Source organism: Ostrinia nubilalis, chromosome 10 (genome assembly GCF_963855985.1).
Source record: "Ostrinia nubilalis chromosome 10, ilOstNubi1.1, whole genome shotgun sequence".
Lineage (NCBI taxonomy): Eukaryota > Metazoa > Arthropoda > Insecta > Lepidoptera > Crambidae > Ostrinia > Ostrinia nubilalis.
In genome coordinates, this window is record NC_087097.1 from 3,534,084 (window position 1) to 3,555,207 (window position 21,124).

The 21,124-nt window shown below is 37.8% G+C and overlaps 4 protein-coding genes across 5 annotated transcripts in view; 1 reads left to right on the top strand and 3 right to left on the bottom strand.

Annotated features, from left to right (window-relative positions):
• Position 1: 1 nt before the first annotated feature.
• LOC135075688 (tetratricopeptide repeat protein 36) lies at positions 2 to 3,340 on the bottom strand. Its single transcript, XM_063970139.1, has 4 exons — positions 3,075 to 3,340; positions 2,232 to 2,414; positions 1,412 to 1,587; positions 2 to 1,044 (listed from the first exon to the last, which is right to left on the bottom strand). The coding sequence occupies exons 1-4, from the start codon at positions 3,181 to 3,183 to the stop codon at positions 961 to 963; spliced, it is 552 nt and encodes a 183-aa protein (XP_063826209.1). The 5' UTR covers positions 3,184 to 3,340; the 3' UTR covers positions 2 to 960.
• Positions 3,341 to 3,675: 335 nt separating this feature from the next.
• Positions 3,676 to 8,937, bottom strand: LOC135075689 (SUZ domain-containing protein 1). The gene is made up of 3 exons (XM_063970140.1): positions 8,878 to 8,937; positions 8,498 to 8,784; positions 3,676 to 8,347 (listed from the first exon to the last, which is right to left on the bottom strand). Exons 1-3 carry the CDS (start codon positions 8,935 to 8,937, stop codon positions 8,101 to 8,103), a joined length of 594 nt encoding a protein of 197 aa, XP_063826210.1. The 3' UTR covers positions 3,676 to 8,100.
• A 320-nt stretch (positions 8,938 to 9,257) lies between these two features.
• On the top strand, positions 9,258 to 14,851 carry LOC135075691 (DNA-directed RNA polymerase I subunit RPA1). Its single transcript, XM_063970142.1, has 3 exons — positions 9,258 to 9,374; positions 9,486 to 13,640; positions 13,971 to 14,851. The coding sequence occupies exons 2-3, from the start codon at positions 9,495 to 9,497 to the stop codon at positions 14,784 to 14,786; spliced, it is 4,962 nt and encodes a 1,653-aa protein (XP_063826212.1). The 5' UTR covers positions 9,258 to 9,374; positions 9,486 to 9,494; the 3' UTR covers positions 14,787 to 14,851.
• A 222-nt stretch (positions 14,852 to 15,073) lies between these two features.
• The window catches only part of LOC135075694 (putative inorganic phosphate cotransporter), a 76,303-nt gene continuing 70,252 nt past the window's right edge, over positions 15,074 to 21,124 (bottom strand). For both annotated transcript variants that reach the window (XM_063970146.1, XM_063970145.1), the window contains exons 7-11: positions 20,677 to 20,826; positions 18,752 to 18,884; positions 17,910 to 18,031; positions 17,225 to 17,344; positions 15,074 to 16,858 (exon numbers count right to left, since the gene is read on the bottom strand). In XM_063970146.1, the coding sequence (XP_063826216.1) occupies positions 16,643 to 16,858; positions 17,225 to 17,344; positions 17,910 to 18,031; positions 18,752 to 18,884; positions 20,677 to 20,826 (741 nt within the window). In that variant the 3' untranslated portion in view covers positions 15,074 to 16,642. The remainder of the gene's footprint in view (positions 16,859 to 17,224; positions 17,345 to 17,909; positions 18,032 to 18,751; positions 18,885 to 20,676; positions 20,827 to 21,124) is intronic.

The following is a 21,124-nucleotide window of genomic DNA, read 5'->3' on the forward strand; positions in this document are numbered from 1 at the left end:
ATGATCTTTTATGACATTTTATTACATATTCTATTATTATAGTGTAGTACAGTATTTCGATTTGTAGCATTACATTCGTCATTTTGAAATGTATGAGACTTTCCAATTTGGGCGGGAGATTTAGCGGGAGCACCGGAGATTGTCTCTGGTTGAGGGTTTTCGGATGTAAATGTCGATTGTACTCAACAATATAAATTTCTAATCCATTAGATTTTGTGTGTTTTATTTCGATACTTTCAAACATTCCTTTTAAATCTATTTTAATCGTTGGAAGTAGGTACCTATCTCCTTATACACGGTAAGTAGATGATACTGTAATAATAGTAGGTACAGTCGCGGAATGAAAAGGTTCGTCATCTTAGTGTCGGTTTTCGCTTGCACTAGATACTGTAAGAGTCAAACTTGCCAACATAACCGTGCAAGAAACAGTGCTGCTAACATTTAAATAAATATGACGTTTGCTAACGAATAAGGTTTTGCTCGTTTATTTTTCTATCCCATCTGCAATGTTATAAAATGTAGTTTTTTTTAATTTAATAGAAATAATAATGGCAGGTTGAACCAACAAGAAGGTTTAAGTTTATCAATCATAATAATCTTCTTGACAAGATAAATCGTCAAACAACTTTGATCTGAATAATTTTGAACTTTACTGACGAACAGTTAAAGATTATTTTCTCTAACTCGAGATTATTCTGTAACATAGTTTCAAAAGGTAATATGTGCTCGCGATTCGTTGAAGGAATCAATTTGAAAACTGACGAACCTTTTCATTCCGCGACTGTACATATTAGCAACTCTTATGCAGGGGCATAAGGGGACTAAGGGTAGTCACAGACCATTATTAGCCCTAAAACAATCAAATCAATAGGTCTTGTATGACAAATCATGATCAAAATCAAATGGCCACTTAAAATTAGGTACTTTTAAAGAGACTCACTATTTGTGGTAAAAATAACTTTATAACTTGATTTCCTTTTCACCTCTCATCACTTGACTCAGCATCTGGTTGCAAAGGGCTGCGTATGGATTCAGTTCCACTACCTGTAATGATTTAAACACATATTTTATTTCTTTAATAAAAAAGATAGAGTTTGCAAACATAGACAGCAACATAATTTACCAAGTACTTAATTTAAATAATAATAAAAATTTAATAACTATTTTACTTGGTCTGAAACGGTTAATAAGTTGTTTAATTGGCTTGGACATAGTCGCGTTTTGACAGTTAATTAAAAGTACGTCAATTGACTTATGTGTCGACTACCCCACCCAACAAAAATCAGTTGTGATTTGACCGTCGCGCGCGTAACACCCTATTTTATGGCTACCTTTTTTAGATAAATTAGTTCGAAACCTAATTGTTTTAAATTCTTTCCTGATGCATCCCATAACACGGTCTCGTTCTGACCTGTTTCTTCGCGAACCCGCTGCCCAACTCAGCCGCGGCGGCGAAATCTGCGCGCGCTGCGTCGTCTAGCCCGCGCTTGCGTAGAAGCACGCCGCGCTGACAAAGCGTGAGCGCGCGCGCACGGCTCTTGCTGCCTTCGGTTAGTTGAAGCGCGCGGTCGAGGTCTGCCATCGCTTCTGGAAGACGAAAAGCGAAAAATGTTAGCAAGTTCTCAGTCTGCAGTGCACAGCTATCGGGAAAATGGAAGTAGGTAAGTGACCTTTATTCTATTTTAGAGATGATATAAATTATGTAAATCGCAATTAAGTAGTGGCCAGTGTAGGGTAGATTTGCAGAGTTACGAGGTTGCTCTGTTTCCAGGGAAGTTACTCTATTTTACCCAGTCTTGCGAGTAAATAAATGCTAGGCAAGCAATATTGAATTCAATAAAATAGGACTTTGCTTGTTCATTGCAAACAATTAACGAATTTTAGGTAGGTAAAACCTTCAATACTCGTATATAGTGAAACTGAAAGAAGCGCTCTAAGATAAGATAGGGGAAATACTAATGCCAGCATTTTAGGTTTGTTTCACAAATATTACTATGATGAGGTTTCATAGTGCGCATGGACGCACAGGGTGACACACGAACCGATCACAGAGCTCTATTTAACGCTGTGCGTTCGATTTGCTGCTTCACTAAAGTAAGCATCGTTTGTGAATACTGGCGTGAATATAACTTATACTTACTTTCTTTCTGTTCTGTTCTTTGGTGTGCAATAAAGAGTATTTATTATTATTATTGTACAAAGATACAAAAGTAAACTTGATGACGACTCACCATCATCCTTCTGCATAAGCCGCAACAGCTGCGCGCGGTCGTTATACGCGGCGGCCCTGGCTGGCGCGGCCTCCACCGCTTTATTCAGCAGCTGGAGCGCTTCATCCAGCTTCCCTGCCTCTGCTAGTTGCACGCCCTGTGTGCACAGCGCTGTAGACTGCTTGACCTCGTCTGTGGCTGGCTCTGAACAGATTAAAAACTTTCGCGCTACAGATCCTTGTGATCATCCTTGAAGACGCGCTCCACCAATTTTTGGTCGAGGGAAGCGCGGGGAGCTTGATCCGAGCAATCTGAGCGTCATTATTGTAGTGTGCGTGTGCACTCATGGATAATTTAGCGTGCACCGATAGCAGATAATAGGTACTCAAACATTAGCGGAAGAATGGTGGGGCGCGTCTTCGTGGATGAAACGATCTATACCGTAGCCGAAGCTGAGAAGCCGTACATTTGAATCCGAGAACAATGGGTCTCGTTGCTTGTGACACAGCTGTAACTGAAAATACTCATAAACTTACTAAGTTACTTAAGGAGGTAATAATTATAATAACGACACTACGAACTCTACTAGAGGGAGGGTAATTACCTTGGCCTCAGCTAGTGCCTAGTCGATAGATCAAATTATACGCAATTAATATTTTAGTTTGCAAAGTAGGTAATTTAATTGCTACTTACAAGAAAATTATAATAAGGTATTTCTTACGTACTTATTTCACACACGAATAAATTCACTGTTGACTTGTAGGTATTTATGTAGATTCAAAAAATACTTTTCTGCCTAGCTGCACTCTAAAAAATAATATCTTGCTAATAAGTAGTATCACCGCGAAAATAACAAACACTTACCAACTTCTTCTTCAAAATTATCGCCATCATCAACGACATCCCCTATGGTAGCCGTTGGATCAAAAATACTTCTCAAAACTGCTCTGTCCCTTTCACTCAAATTATCCATGGTTATTTTAAAAATTAGTCCGCTACACTTGCGTTCAACACAAAGTATCACTTTGAACTAAAACAGGAATCTAAAAACCCGTTTCCTTTAAGATTATGCGTTACATTCCATGGACCAATGTTTGTCTCAAGGCTTTCCGCTCATCATTGACTATCGAACCAATGTTTGATCAAACATGCAAATTGAGGCAACCGGTCTCCGGCTGGTTTGTTTACTAATAACTAGCTCAATTAATGACACGTTATCAGAGCGACAATCTTGTAGATTTTAATCTGAAGTTACGATTCGTAATGCAATAATATTAATAAGAGTAATTTTCATCTAGTCTTGGTGGTTCACAGTGGAACAACGGTCAGTGAATGCAGGTTCGATTCGTGTTACATTCTATCTAGCCCTCTACAGTAGAGTAGAATTACATATGAAAGATCTTCCTTACTTGAGAGCGTATGTTTGAGGCAAGGTTTGTGTCAGCTGTAAAATTAAAACGCAAAATATTTTTAACAATTTTAATAGTTTTCGGTTAAAATATAAATTTAAAAACTAAAAATACCTATTCCTTAAAAAGTAACGTAGAGAATTACATGAATCGGCCAGTGTAGTGGGAACATCAGACATAAAAGTATTAAAAGGAAGATTTTTAAGTCTTGAGAGAGTACTTGCATGCTTTCTTTTTTCCACTCAGTAAGTATTTTTCATTGAAACTACTTCGCATATCTTATCCAAATAAATGTGTCATTTATATGCAATTAGGTTTTTTATTGTTACAAAAATACGATAAACTGAGCCTAACACTCTCTAAATACAGTAAAGTTGCGTGGGGCATATCATGTGTCAGTTAACAGTGTTCTAAGGATTATATTTTTATGGCGCAGTTACACTATACCCAAAATTAATCGAATGAGTGTAAGCTGACGTGTTCGCGCATGTTCAGTTCGCGCATAGTGTGACTGCGCCATAAGATTTGCCAAAAATTCCAGGTACTTGAGTCTCCTCAGTACTGGTACTGCAGTCTATCAACTGTGTACCTACTGACAGATGCGATGTAGACAGAAGAGTGGTTCCATAAGAAAACATGATTATACAGAACTAAACCAAAGCACACACAGTAACACTAGTAGTTACCTAATAATAACAAATCTCAAAAGTGATAGCACTTTCAGTTGGATTTTTAATTCCAATTACATGATTATTTCAAACTTCGAATTGAGTTATACACGTAATAGTGGCGATGAGTTTTAAGCTAGAACTCATCTTAGTTTTTCTTTTTTCTGTATTCACAAAGTTAGTGTTAGAAGAAGACACCTAAGTTAGTAACTATTTAGAGAACCTACTTAGCGTCTATACCTATTATGTACGTGACAAATAAATGCACTCTTGATTTTCGGTGACAAAAATCGTTAACAAAAACTTAAAATAGGAACTGAAATATTAGTTACTAAGGTGGATATTTTTTTATCTGGAATTAAAAATCCGACTTGCTAGTGCATTACAAGTTACAACTATTATAAGGTAGGCAAAACATAAAACCGTAAGAAGCATTTTCAATTAAAATAAATAATTAAGAAAAACAAACCTACTTCTAACGGTAAAGAAGGCAAAGTCTGATGGTAAACATTTACTTGAATATCTAAATCTTATGAAACCAAACTTGAGCGTAATAACTAAACATGTCCCACATTAAAACCAATAATGTGAATATTTCATCAATAACCGCTTTAAAACACAGAATTTGATCATTATAATTAATCTTGTTAGTTTTGGGATTAATGTCTCAAATTGCGGGTACTTTGCGTTTTGGTACATATTATTGGTGTTTATAGGTCAAACAAAATTGAACTTTTTATTAAATACACAAAGGTAATAATTGCGCAACACGCAATTTGTTGTGCCAACATCGTAATATATGGGGCTAGTGCCCGTTTTCACCATCAATCCCTAATTCTTAAGTGGCCCCTATGAAAACTAAATTCCTGTCATGTTGTCCATGGATTAATGGTGAAAACGGGCATAAGTGCTTTTTCCTGTGATGCGGATTTCGGCACGCATGCGGATCTGGTCCTTGTGCGTGTAAAGTCACGCTGCAGGTTGCACGCAGGACAAAGATTTCGTATTGAGTGCCCGCAGCCAATCCCGACCGCATAATAGCATGTATGAAATAATGAAATGCCGGCAACCCGCATGTATATTAAATCCGCACGCGTGCCGAGATCCGCATCACAGAAAAAAGGCACTGACAACACATTTTGAATTTTACATTCCTTGGTCACATCTTTAAAGTAACAAACGGTAATATTGCCTACCCATATTCAACACCACAATAGGCATTTGGTCTCCTTTGTTACAATTTTTTGCTCCCCCATTCACAATTTGAAGAAAAGGCAAACATAAAGGCAACTAGCAAAAGCAATAAATACGTTAATTGGCACTAAAATTTGTTCTTAAAGTATGAACCGATTTATTTACAACACAGTATAGTAAAAAACATTTCCTAATTTAGTACCTATCTATCAATGACCATCTTAGTTTGTTTTCTCTGTTTGTTACCAAATAAATACCTTATATTTAGACTTACTATCAAACCGTGGGGTCATTCTGTCATAATGCAAAAATATATATTTTCTCGTCACAAATCAAATCCCATTATAGATACCTAATTACCAGTAGCGCCTATGTCCAATTTTATATTTTACTTGCTTAATTTATTTGTCTCCCAATTAATTTAAGCCCTGCCTTTAACTTTAAACTATTACAAATCTATCTCATTTATCTAAAAAACTAGAATGTACTTTTTAACTTTTAACGCGTGGTCAGATGACCTGTAACATTTTGTAAGCTTGAATTATCGCAAAATGTACTTATTCCCTTTTAATTCGATGCCTCATAACCACTTATTATGAATTAAAGCCCTGTTTCTCGGTACATCGTGATTGCAAGTCAATCTTGGAAATTATTAGTTTTTTAAGAATTTAACTCTACTCGTGAGGATAACTAAGAAGTATAGAAGGAAAACGCGCTCCGAACCGAACGATAAATTACCGAGCCCTTCGCTTTAAAAACGGTCAGTTAGGGCTCGTATAAAAGGGCACACATACGCGTACCCAATCATGATTGTGTCGTTAGTCTGCTACCATTATTCCAAAGACAAAAAAAATTCTAGTGTAGGTATAAATTATTAAGCAAATGACAACTAATGAGTTTCACTTCTATGCATATATTCTCATGCCCTAAGCAACAGGCAAATGGTTACAAAGTATTTGTGACATAAGTTTCCAGATAACAAATTATTTTCCCTATAAAAAGGTCAAGATTTTCATATAAAATCTACTAAACATACAATATAGTCACCTCAGAACCACTAGCTTCTGATAACAGGTATCCAAAGAATTCTCAAACACTATTATAACACTATTTTTACTATTATAACATTTTAGATCGGATAAGGCTTGTAATAAGATGATTATTCTATATCACAATCCTCAGAGTTACAATATGTAAACTTACTTACTTAATTACTTATTGGTTTACACAGCCCAACTGTTATTTTGACACAAAGTATGTTTATTTGATATGTTTAGGCTTTGGCACCCAAAATTTGGGTGCTACAACAGTAAATCAAATCACTATTAATTAATTGGATTTAAAATGCAATATTTAGTATTAATTGATATACTGACACTAAATTGTACATAGCAGTGATCACAATTGATCGAAAACTGATCACAGTGAAATTAGGACTTCATTGAATAAGACAACAGAATAAAATTAAAAGTGGATGATCCACAGCAAAGATTAACATGTAACTAACTTTTATTAACTTACTGTTGCAGGCCTTAAGTGTAAAATAAACTAGGACTAGGAAATATGGCCTAAAACCATAGGACAACATTTATAATTGTCGTCAAAATAACTGTCCGGTATCACCATACATACATCTCAGTCACTCAAGATACCAATACCACATTTGTGTAGAACTCACGTTTAATGCTGTCCGCGGTATCAACTTGAGCTTTGTTCACACAGACGCAGTTACAGCATCAAAAACTTAATAAAATAATATAGCTAAAAATATACAAATAGCAAGTATCTTACCCTAAAAAATATACTATACAATATAGAAAAACTGGATATAAAAACCTTTTGTTTAAAATTTGAAATTGATAATTGTATGCACACATTCATTCATAGTATGAATTTTATCTCATAGTAATTTTTTCAATGTTTCAACAACACATTTGTCATTTCAACCATCAAAGGTAATTACTAAGAAAATTATGTCAGCTGCATAAATAAATAAAATTATGCATAATAATACTTAGTTGATGTACATACAATTTTGTTGAGTGTTCAGTTCATAAGACTCATTGATTAATATCTTCTATAATGATGTAGTAATCAAACGGTATCACAATAGATGGGGTTGTTCCCTGAAATGAGCACTCCTAATTTCCATGTTTTTACCATGTAACTTGTCATTTAGTAATATAGTATTATTAAAGAGTTAATTAGCCCAGTGTGTGGTGTTTTAGGGGTAAAACAGTGCTTGTCTGGTAAACAGTATTATATTGATGAAAATTAATTAAGATAAGTAAATTTCTAATTACTGTTTATCTCATAATTGCCATGCACTGTTGGTTCATAAGGCAAATAATTAACCTAACCCTCATTTTTTTTAGAATTGAATTAAAATTGTCTAATTTCAATTTTTTTGCCATACGAGTTCTTGTTTTCAAAGTAGGCCTTTTATATTATTACAAATGACAAATTATATGACATATTTGGTACATAATACATACATTATAGTCATGAACAACAATAATTTAATATAATTTCAAACATTTCCAGCATAGGAAAGTTGTTTGGATGGAACTTATTGAAATTGTGAGTAATATTAGTATGGTAAAACATATTTTGGTAATGCTACCTTCGCACAAAGCCTTTTGTGCCGTCTGGGCCTCTCGGTGTACGTATGACAAGTACTCCTCGCGGAGGTGGGGATGGGAAGACCCCGGCTGGGGTGGCGCCTGGTGGTAACCGTGCTAGGACCTTACGTTCCTTACCTTTGGGATTGTCATTTTGACAGTTTTTACTTTTACCACTAGTATTACTGCTATTTTGATTGTCATTGAGATTATTTGCCTGAAGCTTGTCTTGTAACCGACTTAGGCTGAAATAATAAAAGTATTTTTAATACCTACACGAAAACAAAACTGCAGAAAATAAAATAAAATGTCCATGGACATAACTGTCATTTTAACTACTTGTTGTTGGTTATGTAAAAGATTTGAGGTGATAGTAAATTAAATAACTGTCTTACTTGTCGTCAATAACGTCCTCGGGGCTTCGAGCTTCGCCCAGTATCCTTAGCCGAGCCTCCTGGTACTCTTTCTGTCTTTGTTCCAGAGTTTTGACAGGGCGCGCTCGACTCTCGCCATTCATTTGACCGCTGCCAGAGGACGAGGGTCGCTTCAATATACGAATGGCTGGCTCCGGCATTACGCACTGGGGTCCTATACACGCGTTATCCTCAACTGTAACCTTGCAACCCTTAAGATTTTTCTCAGGCACGCACTCCGGGGACATCAGCTTGATCTTCTGATCCAACTAAAACATAAAAACACCTCAATGAATAACACGTTGGGAGTGAACACTCTATTAAGAAGACGCCAAACACGACGTTAATTAAAGGAAACTTACACCAATTTCGTCCATATCCTCCCAACTTTCACATACGTCAACTTCATCTTGGGCCGCCATTTTGATATATTTTTTTACTCACGTATTAATGTTACCATATTTAAATAATAAATAGTTTTCCATAGACAAATAGATTAATCGAAATACCGGTTTTTCGTAAATTCATTTATGTGCATAAATCAACATTCACGTTGGTGGCGGGTACTACGTTACGACGAAACCTGTAAAAACTCCAGAAAATAAATTTATTTCAAAAATTCTACGTCCGGCAACCTTACGTCATGTGCTGTGTTCAAATAGATCCAGCCCAGAGACGTTACCGGAAACAATTTTTTTTTCACATTTTTGACATTAAAATGACATTCAAAAAATGACATTTCACCACGAGTGATTTGTTGTGGTCGTCGTATTTGGCTTTCGGCAAATTTTAACTAAAAACCAAAGTATAACCCCAACTAATATGTAAATATCATAGCCCTACATATAAAAATATCAAGGTTTGTATTTGTAGAATTCTATTTATGGAATAACAGAGTTGTGAATATCAATAGGATATTTTAGGTTATGCTTTCATGTGGTGTTTTATTGGTGTTATTATTTTTTTACAGAATACAATCATGGCTTCGAGGTCTTCATTTTCGTCGCCCCTGTCGGCGCTGTCGTCAGTGGATCCTGACGCGGTCCAGTTCTTAATGTACGACGATGAAGATATTAGGAAACTTAGTATGGTGAAAATAACCAATCCTGTATCCTTTGATGCTATGGGCAACCCTATCTCTGGAGGACTGTACGACTCCGTTCTTGGACCAGCTAGAGACAGGTTTGATTATTGCTCGACCTGTGACAAACCCATGCTACATTGTCCTGGTCATTTTGGCCACATAGAACTGCCACTTGTAGTAATCAATCCATTGTTCCTCAAAAACATTTATAGTCTCTTTCGTATCAGTTGTTTGAAATGCTTCAAAGTTCAAATGGATGACAAGATGAAGGAGCTCCTTATACTGCAGCTAAAACTTATTGATGCTGGCTATGTCACTGCTGCAATGGACTTGTTGGAGATAAAAGATTGTAGCAATGACGGTAACCCGGACCAAGCACACAATCTTATTAAAAAGTATAAAAAGTTACTGAAAAAGAAAGATCCTATCAATGTTGTGTTCCACAACAAAAACACAGATAAACTGCGAAATAAAGTTTTGAATAGCTTTTTCAAAACAATAAACATTGTCAAAAAGTGTGCATTCTGCAGAGACAGGCTAATAAAAATAACTACATCTGAAGGAAGGTTGATGCACAGCCACAATGCCACTGATGCAGACGGCAGTTTCAAAGGTATAAAAATCTTAATGCCAGATGCGATAAAGCGCTATTGTGCTAAAATTGCAGAGAACAATGAAGAAATTTTAGTGAATTGTATACCCATGTTGAGAAATGCAAAAGTTAAGCCTGTCACTGACTTATTCTTCATGGAGGTCATCCCTGTGCTCCCACCATGTGTCCGACCCTGCAATTTCCTTCAAGGCGAACTTATAGAACACCCACAAACCAATGTGTACAAGAGCATTCTCCAAAACACAGTCACAGCTAGAGTTATACTTCAAGTGCTAGCATCAGAAGACCAGCAATCAGCAATAAATAACTTAGATAAAAAACCAAGAGATGCTTATGAGAGTGTTGCAGGTAAATCAGCAGCTGAGAAACTTCACCAAGTTTGGCAAAACTTACAAAAAGATGTGAACAATCTTCTGAGCTGTGATGGTGTGGGACTCAACAGCCAGGGCATTAAACAAATCCTTGAAAAGAAAACTGGTGTGATCAGAATGCACATGATGGGTAAAAGGGTAAATTTTGCTGCTCGCTCTGTTATTACTCCAGACCCTAATGTAGATATCGATGAAATTGGTGTCCCAGATGCTTTTGCTACAAAGTTGACTTATCCAGTACCAGTAACTGAATGGAATGTTGATGAGCTGAGAAAAATGATTATAAATGGCCCCAATGTTCATCCAGGTGCTGAAAAACTTGAATTTGAAAATGGAAGAATTGTAAGAATCCCATCAGATTCTGTGCAGAAAAGAAAAAGTATTGCCAAAAGGTTGCTGACCCCTGATGAATACAAAACTACAGGCTTGAAAATTGTTCATAGGCATTTAATAAATGGTGACATTATGATCTTGAATCGACAGCCTTCTTTGCACAAACCCAGTATGATGGCTCACAGAGCAAGAATACTTAAAGGAGAGAAAACTTTGCGCTTGCACTATGCCAATTGTAAATCATATAACGCCGATTTTGACGGTGATGAAATGAATGCACATTTTCCACAAAATGAGATTGCAAGGAGTGAAGCATACAATATTTTGTCAGTACGTAAACAATATCTTGTACCCAAAGATGGAACACCATTGAGTGGTTTAATCCAAGATCATGTGATATCTGGTGTAAAGATGTCTCTAAGGGGTTCATTTTTCACAAAATCTGACTATCATCAGTTGGTGTTACAAGCTTTATCAAGTCACAGAGGTGTTATCAAGCTTTTGCCACCAACTATCTTGAAACCAGTGATGCTCTGGTCAGGAAAGCAAATTTTATCAACAATCATCATCAACAGTATCCCAAAAGGCAAACCATACCTGACTTTGACAGGAAAAGCTAAAATTGGTGCCAAGGCATGGCAAAAGGAACCACCAAGGAAATGGAAAGCAGGAGGGACTCCTTTCACAAATGATAATATGATGAGTGAGGCTGAAGTCATCATAAGAAACGGTGAGCTCTTGAGTGGAGTATTGGACAAAACTCATTATGGTGCTACACCCTATGGCTTAGTGCATTGTATGTACGAATTATATGGAGGAGACAGTTCGAGTGCGTTACTGAGCGCATTTTCGAAAGTTTTCACGTTTTACCTCCAATGGATTGGATTCACCCTTGGTGTTAAAGATATTCTAGTAGTGGAGGAATCGGATAGAAAACGTGATGATTATGTATGTCTGGTCCGACAGGCGGGAAGAGTCGCCGCTATCAAAGCTACTGAACTGCCAGCTGATGTTGACGAAGAGACACTTATAAGAACAATTGGTGAAATGCACGCAAAAGACCCTAAATTCAGAGCAAACTTGGACAGGCAATATAAGAGTATGCTGGATTCTTACACAAACAACATAAATAAGGTTTGCTTGACTGAGGGTCTACTAGAAAAGTTCCCATACAATAACTTACAACTTATGGTGCAATCTGGTGCGAAAGGATCAACTGTAAACACCATGCAGATCTCGTGTCTGCTAGGGCAAATTGAGTTAGAAGGCAAAAGGCCTCCTCTTATGATTTCTGGTCGATCTCTTCCCAGTTTTCCTCCTTACGACACCTCGCCGAGAGCTGGAGGGTTCATAGACGGACGTTTCATGACTGGAATACAACCTCAGGAGTTCTTTTTCCATTGTATGGCTGGACGTGAAGGTCTTATCGATACTGCTGTCAAGACGAGTCGTTCTGGTTACTTACAGAGATGTTTGATCAAACACTTGGAAAGTCTGAACGTCGCTTACGATCACACGGTTAGAGATTCCGACGGCAGCGTCGTGCAATTCGCTTATGGAGAGGATGGTTTGGATGTGCTAAAATGTCAATATTTCAGAAAAGACCAGCTTGGTTTCTTAGACTCTAATTCTGGTGCAGTAGCCAGCAAATCTGCGATCAAAAAACTGAAGGAAGACATTGATGAAAAATCAATTGCTAAAGCTACTAAAGCATTGAAAAAGTGGAAGAAGAAAAATGGGAGTCCATTCGAAAAAGTTAGACAAAGTGGTTTCGCTATATTTTGTGAATCCGTTAAGAACGACATCAAGCTTAAAAAGAAGCCATCAGACAAAACGAGAGATCCGTACTATTGGGAGTTGGAAAAAATGTGGCGTAATTTGGATGAAGACGAAAGGCGTCAATATGAGAAAAAGTCCTGCCCCGATCCTTTACCCAGTAAATATTCCCCTGAATATAAATTTGGCGTGTTAAATGAAAATCTGGATGGGATTATACAGAACTACTTGAAAAATCGTCACGAAAGTGTATATGACAGCAACACTGACAAGGAAAAATTCTTGGAAGTAATGAAGGCTAAATACCTTGCATCAATGGCCGCTCCTGGTGAACCAGTCGGTCTGTTAGCCGCCCAATCCATTGGAGAGCCTTCGACTCAGATGACACTGAACACTTTCCACTTCGCCGGTCGTGGTGACATGAACGTCACCCTCGGTATTCCGCGTCTCAGAGAAATCCTTATGACAGCTTCAGCAAAACTTAAGACTCCTAACATGGACATACCTTTGAGAGCCGACATTCCAGGCATTAAAAAGAAAGCTGAACGTTTGAGACAGAAACTGAACAGAGTCACAGTAGCTGATGTACTTGAGAAAATCGACGTGCAATGTGAGATAGTCACGGACCCTGATAGGTTCTTGAAAACGACAATGCGCTTTAGCTTTTTGCCGCATGCTCAGTACAAGCCTCAGTATGCCGTGAAACCACCTCAGATAATAAAGCATATGCAGAAGAAGTTCTTTGATGAGATGTTTGCGACCATACGTAAGCAAGTGAAGGCTTCGACGGGTGTTTTGTGGTCTGCGGAGAAGGAAAAGAGAACAAGGAAAAATGCCGATAAAGATGATGACATTGATGACGCTCCAGCACCCGAAACAGAAATGGCCAATGGCGGCGCCGACAGCTCAGACGAAGAAGGACCTAATGAAGACGACGACAATACAGATGTAAGTATGATACGTAATGTAGTTTGTTACAAAATCTTAAAAGCTAAATGATACTATCATCCTTTATTGCCAGCCTTTGTTATCATGAATTATATTTGTAATTATAATTACAAACACAGCACTACAGTGCTGTAATTATGCATAAGTAAATTATATAAAATAAGTCTAGTGACGGCCTTCTATTGCTGCTATAAACAGTACATAACTAATATTTGTGACGTTTTGTAAAAATTCCAAGACGAATAAACTGAACAATATCACTTATGTGTCGCGACACTCGCGTTTAATCGTATAAACAGATGTTCATGCATACTATGTTTATTATTCCAGGCCAAAATAAGAAAGAAACGAGCTGAAGAGCAAGAATATGAAGACCCTGAATCGGAAGAAGAGGAAAAGTCTGACGACGAGTTAGAAATCGACGAAAACCCTGATAAAGAATCGGACGACGTTCAGGAAGTGCAAGAAGTACCTAAAGAAATCTCTGAAGAAGTTAATAAGACCATCAAGAGCGTTGACAACGCGACGAATTACTCTTTCGACACCAAAAACCACCAGTGGTGCGAACTAACGGTCGACTTCCCCATCGACTTCTTACGAGTCGATCTATCTCAGGCACTGCGTGATGCGGCTTCCAAATCCGTGATTTACGAAGTCAAGAACATAAAAAGAGCCATCGTCAACCAAGAAAAGGACGTCCTATACATAAAGACAGAAGGCATCAACATTTTACAAATGTTCAAGTACAACAATCTGCTGGATATGAACAAGTTGTACAGCAACGATATTCACGCTATAGCCAATACTTACGGTATAGAAGCAGCGAATAAAGTAATCATAAAGGAGATTCAGAACGTTTTCAATGTTTATGGTATCATCGTGGATCCTAGACATTTGTCTTTAGTAGCCGACTACATGACCTTTAATGGGGTATTTGAACCAATGAGTCGGAAAGGGATGGAGTCTTCGACGTCGCCTCTACAGCAGATGTCGTTCGAATCGTCGCTGATTTTCTTGAAAGATGCCGTGATTAATGCGAAGACGGACAACTTGCGATCGGCGTCAAGTTGCCTTATGCTAGGGCAGCCCTGTCGTAGTGGAACTGGTGCTTTTAGTCTGCAATTAAGCAGTAAAATCGTAGAATAAGCCAATTAATGTGATTTGTTAATTTGTGTAAAGACATTGATATTGTAAGTAAACTATTTTGTTTATATAGTACCTACTTCTTTTACTAAAATCTGCCTTGCTCTGTCTGTAGGCAGTGTCACATTCAATATAGATTCATTATTGTGATCGCTAGCCGTGAACAGAAGTTTGCGTATATGTAAGACTTCAATCAATATCTATAACAAATGTGGCACTCTCTAGGTGAATTAAGTTTGCGTTTATTAAATAAATGGGGATATACTATAGTGTGAAATCAAACCACAGAATATATTTAAAAACACATTTTTGTATTTCTCTAATATTTCACGAGGATACAAATCGCCATTTGATAAGTAGGAAATATTTACATCTTTGCTGTCTATGCGTCCGACGCACATTTGGGTTGTACTCCTACTCAAGGCACATAATACGTTGTCACTGATAATACAGTTTACAAATTGCAAAAATTATCAACAATCTTAAATAAAATAAGCTCAATACTACTCATTAAATAAACCATAGACAAATTATAGGACGTATAGTTTGTCTATGGCGTATCATAGCTTAGACAGAATGATCACATTAGCTCTGGGGCGTGCGGCGTCTGGTGACGTCACATATTAAAACTAACTTCATAAATAATGCGGTAATCTAAAACATACTTAAAACGACATTATCCTAATGCAACAACATCCGCTTCAAGCGAATAATTAATGGTTTTGAAACATTTCACAACACATGTTTGGCACTAACTCTGGCATAGACTAACGGGCATTGATTAAAATTAAAACTATCACATCGATCAATTTTAGCATTTGCGTACCTAGGTACTTAAAATCTTGTATCTAACGAAAATGCATGACGCATACTTAGGCACACACTGAGCATCGAGTCTCGTTTTACATTTCATTTGTTTTTATGAATACCTCTTATTACAATACTCCCTTAGTCTATGATATCGTTTAGTGATTTCTTTTATTATAATATCGAGGACTGCTATTATTTAATCATTTTCTATTTCACTTCGAAAAAAAACCTGTTGATTATTTTCGTATCATTCATATTACCGATTTATGCTGGCTGGTTTGAAAAAAGCCTTAAGCTTTAATTTGATATTTTTATTGAATTTAAAAATATTTGAACTATATTCGAGTTACTGCAATCGGTCGACTATTTTATAAAATGCTGAAAATGGCACTGTTTAAAAACTGAAACTTAGGTGCGATGTACAAAATTTTTAAGGTCTCACTGGTGTGGTAGGACGGTAATATTAGTTTTACATTTGGACCCGATTTTATAAATACATAAAACTTTTACGCGTCTCACGCTCTCAAGCATTAAAACTAATTAAAACAATACTTGTATGGTAATTAAACAACTAATTAATAAATTAATTTAGGTAACAAGTCGTCAAAAAGTTGACCCCACAAAAGTTGCGTGTTTCTGATACAAACACGGGATTTTATCACAGCCCTCTTGATGTGCGTTTCTCATATTTTAGTGAATAGGCAAAAGACTGTCAATTGCGATCACTAGCCTAAATTACACCCGTACATCACCCCTCCTATATTGGGGATACAATATCGATCATAAATAGGATTTCCAGAAACAATTACACAGTAAATTACAGAAGAATACTTAATGAAAGTTACGTTTATTGTTTTACAATTTAAGAAAAATACTAATTTTGCTAAAAGATAGCTCTAAAAGGAATCAAAGAATTAAAATTGCAGTCTTACCTACGATCGAACTAATATGGGGTCCAACATTACCATAGACACAATTATTATCACGATTTATCTAATCGATTACACATTTTGTATCTGTGTGGTGCGTTTGCAACTTTTTAAGGCCTGCTATTGGGCGGTCTCCGCTTGGTTTTGATTCTTGGCGGATTTCTTCTCGTTCCTGATCGCTTTCTTGTCGGCGGCCTTCTTCGCGTTCGCTTCGTCGTCGGCCGGGTTGTCCCATTCTTGTCTCTGGCCCGAGGCGAACAGGTTGTAGAACGTCGCGCAGAATATGTAGACACCGGCGGCGATGTAAAACACTATCCTCCATTGGGCTTGCGTTGGCTGTGAAAGAAAGTAAGGAATAAATAATATAATAAAACCTACTTCAAAAGTTGATGCGACCAAGAGCATTGACATTTTCAGTAAAAGGAAAAAAACAATAACTTCGCAGAATTTTAGTTAAGTTTCTACTATCTACTCTTTTTTCAAAAATTCTCTCGTTATACTAGAACAAACATATCTTTACAGTTTAGTTTTCAATTTTATTACAGTACATACTTATATCTTAAGAATCTGTAACATACGTTTCTAGCGACCAACAAAGCGTCATGGTGTCGCACTGGCCGAATAGAGATCCAAAGAACGCGAGTTCGAAAACAAAAAGCTGGCAGCTCTAAATTCAAATTTGAATTTGTCTATGGTTCTTACCCGTCCCTCGATGATGTACCCGGCGACGATAGGCGCTAACAGCCCCGTAAGGTTGGCCAGGCAGTTGGTGAACGCCATCAGGATCCCGGCGAAACGCGGCGAGATGTCCAAGTGGTTCACCTGGTGAATGCATTTTTAATTAGTCTGAAGTTTTAAAAGCTTGTGCGTAATTGAGAAAAATGATTTACTTAGATGCTCTAACTAAATAATGTTACTAAAAATTATCTGCACTCATGTTAAGCAAAGGTGTTCACGAATAAAATAATGTCCCAGGTAACGAATTGTGGCGAACATTGAAGAAATCTTATCCAGAAAAAAACAACTTCTTGGAACAACTGCCTGGCAAATACCTACATTGCCAGACCAGTACCTCTAGCATGAACAACTTTTCGAATCGTTTGCGTATTCAACAAAATTCGATACTCAACCTTCGAATTAAACGTTAACGTGACAATTTTGATTCTCAAAATAAGTTTCGTGCAACCATTTCTCATACTAAGTTCACTTTACGACACGTTCACAAGGGCGTTGTTGTAGTTTTCGTACTAATAAATCTTTTGATGGGGATTCGAATACACAAACGATTCAAACTCGAAAGTTTTTCGTGCTAGCCGTACTGGTAGTACTACACTTACAGTCTATTGCAAAATAGCACCTATATCGATTAAATGAAAGTGCAAATTACCTTGAAACCGGAGTAGATACCACCGTTGAGCCCGACGCCGATGGCGAGGATGGCCACGGTAGCCGCGGGGTTGCAGCCCGTGTTCGCCGCGATGAACAGCCCGATCGCGGGGCCGTATTCACCTGGAAACAATATTATTTGTTAGATAATGCCAATGTTATCTAGAAGACTTCATTCCAGCAGGCCGTACCTACCCTAAAGTCCCAAAATTATTCGTTCATCCGTCTTGTCTTAAACGAAAAAAAGACGCTGAGCAAAGATTTACAACTGTGATGAGTTGAAGTTATTTGACCCAATCACAGTTTTAACTATTAATTTGTCGTTCATTGAGCATTATGTGTATTATGAGTCTAAAAAGTGCGTGGAATCTCAGAAATCGAGTCCAGTCCGACCATCGCCCAGGACTTCACTTATGCATTTCTTGAACTGGGACTGCAACTACAGCGATGAAGGCAACATGAGTAAAATTAAAACAAGTGGCCAGCGTCTAATCGGCTTCTACGAAGAAGGGTACCATAAAGAACATCCAAGAAGAGTAGGTAGACCTACCATAGAGAACATCATGTAACTCTAGAACAAGACGTGAAACCATCTGAACTATTGAAACTCCAATAGAACAAGACCTGTGGCCTAAGTAATTTACGTATTTTGACACAGTCAAAATCTCGTTGACGCTTAGAAGACAAGTTGTCCTATTGAAAAACAGTTCTAAATTCGTATTCACAACGGTCATTTCGATAGAACGATTACTCGATAGGATCGCAACTCAGCGATTTGTTGTCGTTGAAGTTTTGTTACGTGAATAAGGCTACTGAAGTGATCATTAAACAAATGAAACTCACCGATGCTGTTGATGACCTTCCTGACTTGCGTGTGGTTGAGCCGGCCGCTGGACAGCATCCAGTCGGCCACCACTGAGATGAACATCGAGAACAGCCACATGCACAGGTAGGGCAGCGCTGACACGAAACCGTTCTGGAAGAGGACACGCGAATTATATACCAACTAGCTTTCCGTCCGCGGCTTCGCCCGCGTGGAATTTTGCCTGTCACAGAAAAACCTTATCGCGCGCGTCCCTGTTTCAAAAACCGGGATAAAAACTCCTATGTCCTTTCCCGGGACTCCAACTATCTCTATGCCAAATTTCATCAAAATCGCTTCAGTGGTTTAGGCGTGAAAGCGTGACAGACAGACGGACAGACAGAGTTACCTACTTTCGCATTTATAATATTAGTATAGATAGATAGTATAGATTTATTCGATTGAACCTGTATTTTACCGTAAATATTTTACTGTAAACAGACAACGGGCAGGAGCGCTCTCTGAAAAACATCAATCTTTTAAACTGCGATCTCCAACCCGCATGCCAAACGTAAGGATCATAGCAAAACACTCCACTATAGTGGAGGAGGCTCATAGTCCAGCAGTGAACTGTAAAGGGCTGTTGATGGTGTATTTTACCTATAACTATTAACTATAACACACCGTTCCTAACGCCCGTATTCTCAAACATTACCCTTTCTTTCTTTCTTTTTAATGAGGTCTCACAGTGCACGTGGACGCACAAGGTCCCAAAAATCTATTCATAGACAATACTTGAGTGGTGGAGTGACACACAAACCAATCCCAGAGCTCTATTCAACGTTGTGCTTTCGACTTCGCATAAAGTTGCTGCTTCACATAAGCAAGCATCTTTTGTGAATACGGATGGTCGTTAAGTATTAGGTAGTAGGTAGATACATCAAATTGACGATGTTGGGATTTTCTTATTATCGTGTGAACTGCAACCGCGTGTGTCATATTTTATTAGCTGAAGGATCTAATCGACACAACTTAACGTGCCTTCCAATTTTCCAAGTAAAGCAATAAATATCTTTTGTAGCGGTATATGGTTTCGTAACGAGGCATTAGCTTTGAGCTGTTATAAGTTACTCAACGTGGCCTAAACTCTTAATTTGTTTATATTAATGGGCAGGTTCACTCGCCAGCACATCAGATCGTACATTGTTATTGCAAAAACGCTCTTAACACTAACTACATAAAATGCAACCGTATCCAACTTTACGTGATATTTATCGTCCGTACATAATGACTGCGCTAAAAATAGTTTAACGAGACCAGCCTGAAAGCAACAATCGCACGTGCCGAAATGTACAAACGGCGGCATATCAAGACAAAACACTGGCATTTTATGTACGCTGTAATATGTGCGATTTTTCAAATAGCCTCATTATGCTGTCAACTGTACACGAATCTCGTGCGGATTGATTTAAATGATGAATCCAATTGACCGCCGCCGACCCCGCGACCTCGGGACAGCTCACGCGAGGCGACAAATGATTTATGATTTCTAATATGACGATGTATCTAGAACGTATGTGGCTAAATATAGATCGCACGCGACCGAAATGTGATGAACGTCAACTGAGAGTAGATGTGTGGGACATAGGGACTTTGAATTTGGTCGTTGGTGGTTTCGATTTTTGAATGACGTTACGTGAAATGGATCTTGATGATGACGTCTTTCGACGACGGCCCGACTTGAAAAACTTGGATAAACTGGGATTATGAATCATATTTTTTCTTGAGTAGCACCAAGCTGTGAACGCTTTCTACAAAGTTCTGTTGTGTATCTCTCTTCTGATCTCTCTTTCCTTCAGGAGACTGATTCCGACTCTATTCTGCTTCTAGTCTGATACTAGAACCTCTTTTCTAACACTAAATAAATTAATTCACTATGTCTAAACCAAGCTGATGGAATACTCACATCTTTGATGGAGAAGTGTAACACCTGACGCATGAAGGTGGGCAGTTCCGTCATGAGGGTCTCGTAACCGTAGTTCTGGCCCATATGCGCCAACATGATAGCCCAGAAAGGCATCGAGCGGAGAATCTTGCTCCATGGAATGGGTGGCGACTGTAAAGCAAAAGGACATCCTTAGAAAATGTGTTCTTGTAATAATATTCTTTTCATTTTTGCGAACTTGCATCTTGCACTGGCAATAAGATTCATCATCATTTGAAAATGTGTTCTTGTAATAATATTTTTTCCATTTATGCGAAATAAGATAATAAGATTCATACACTGGCAATACATTTCCTTCTTTTTATCAGACGTGTCATCCAGAAGAGTAGGTAGTAATAATAAAACCAACACCGATCTTCTCGAAATGTCGTAAAAGACGACTAAGGGCTGATTTTGCCGTCGTCGAATC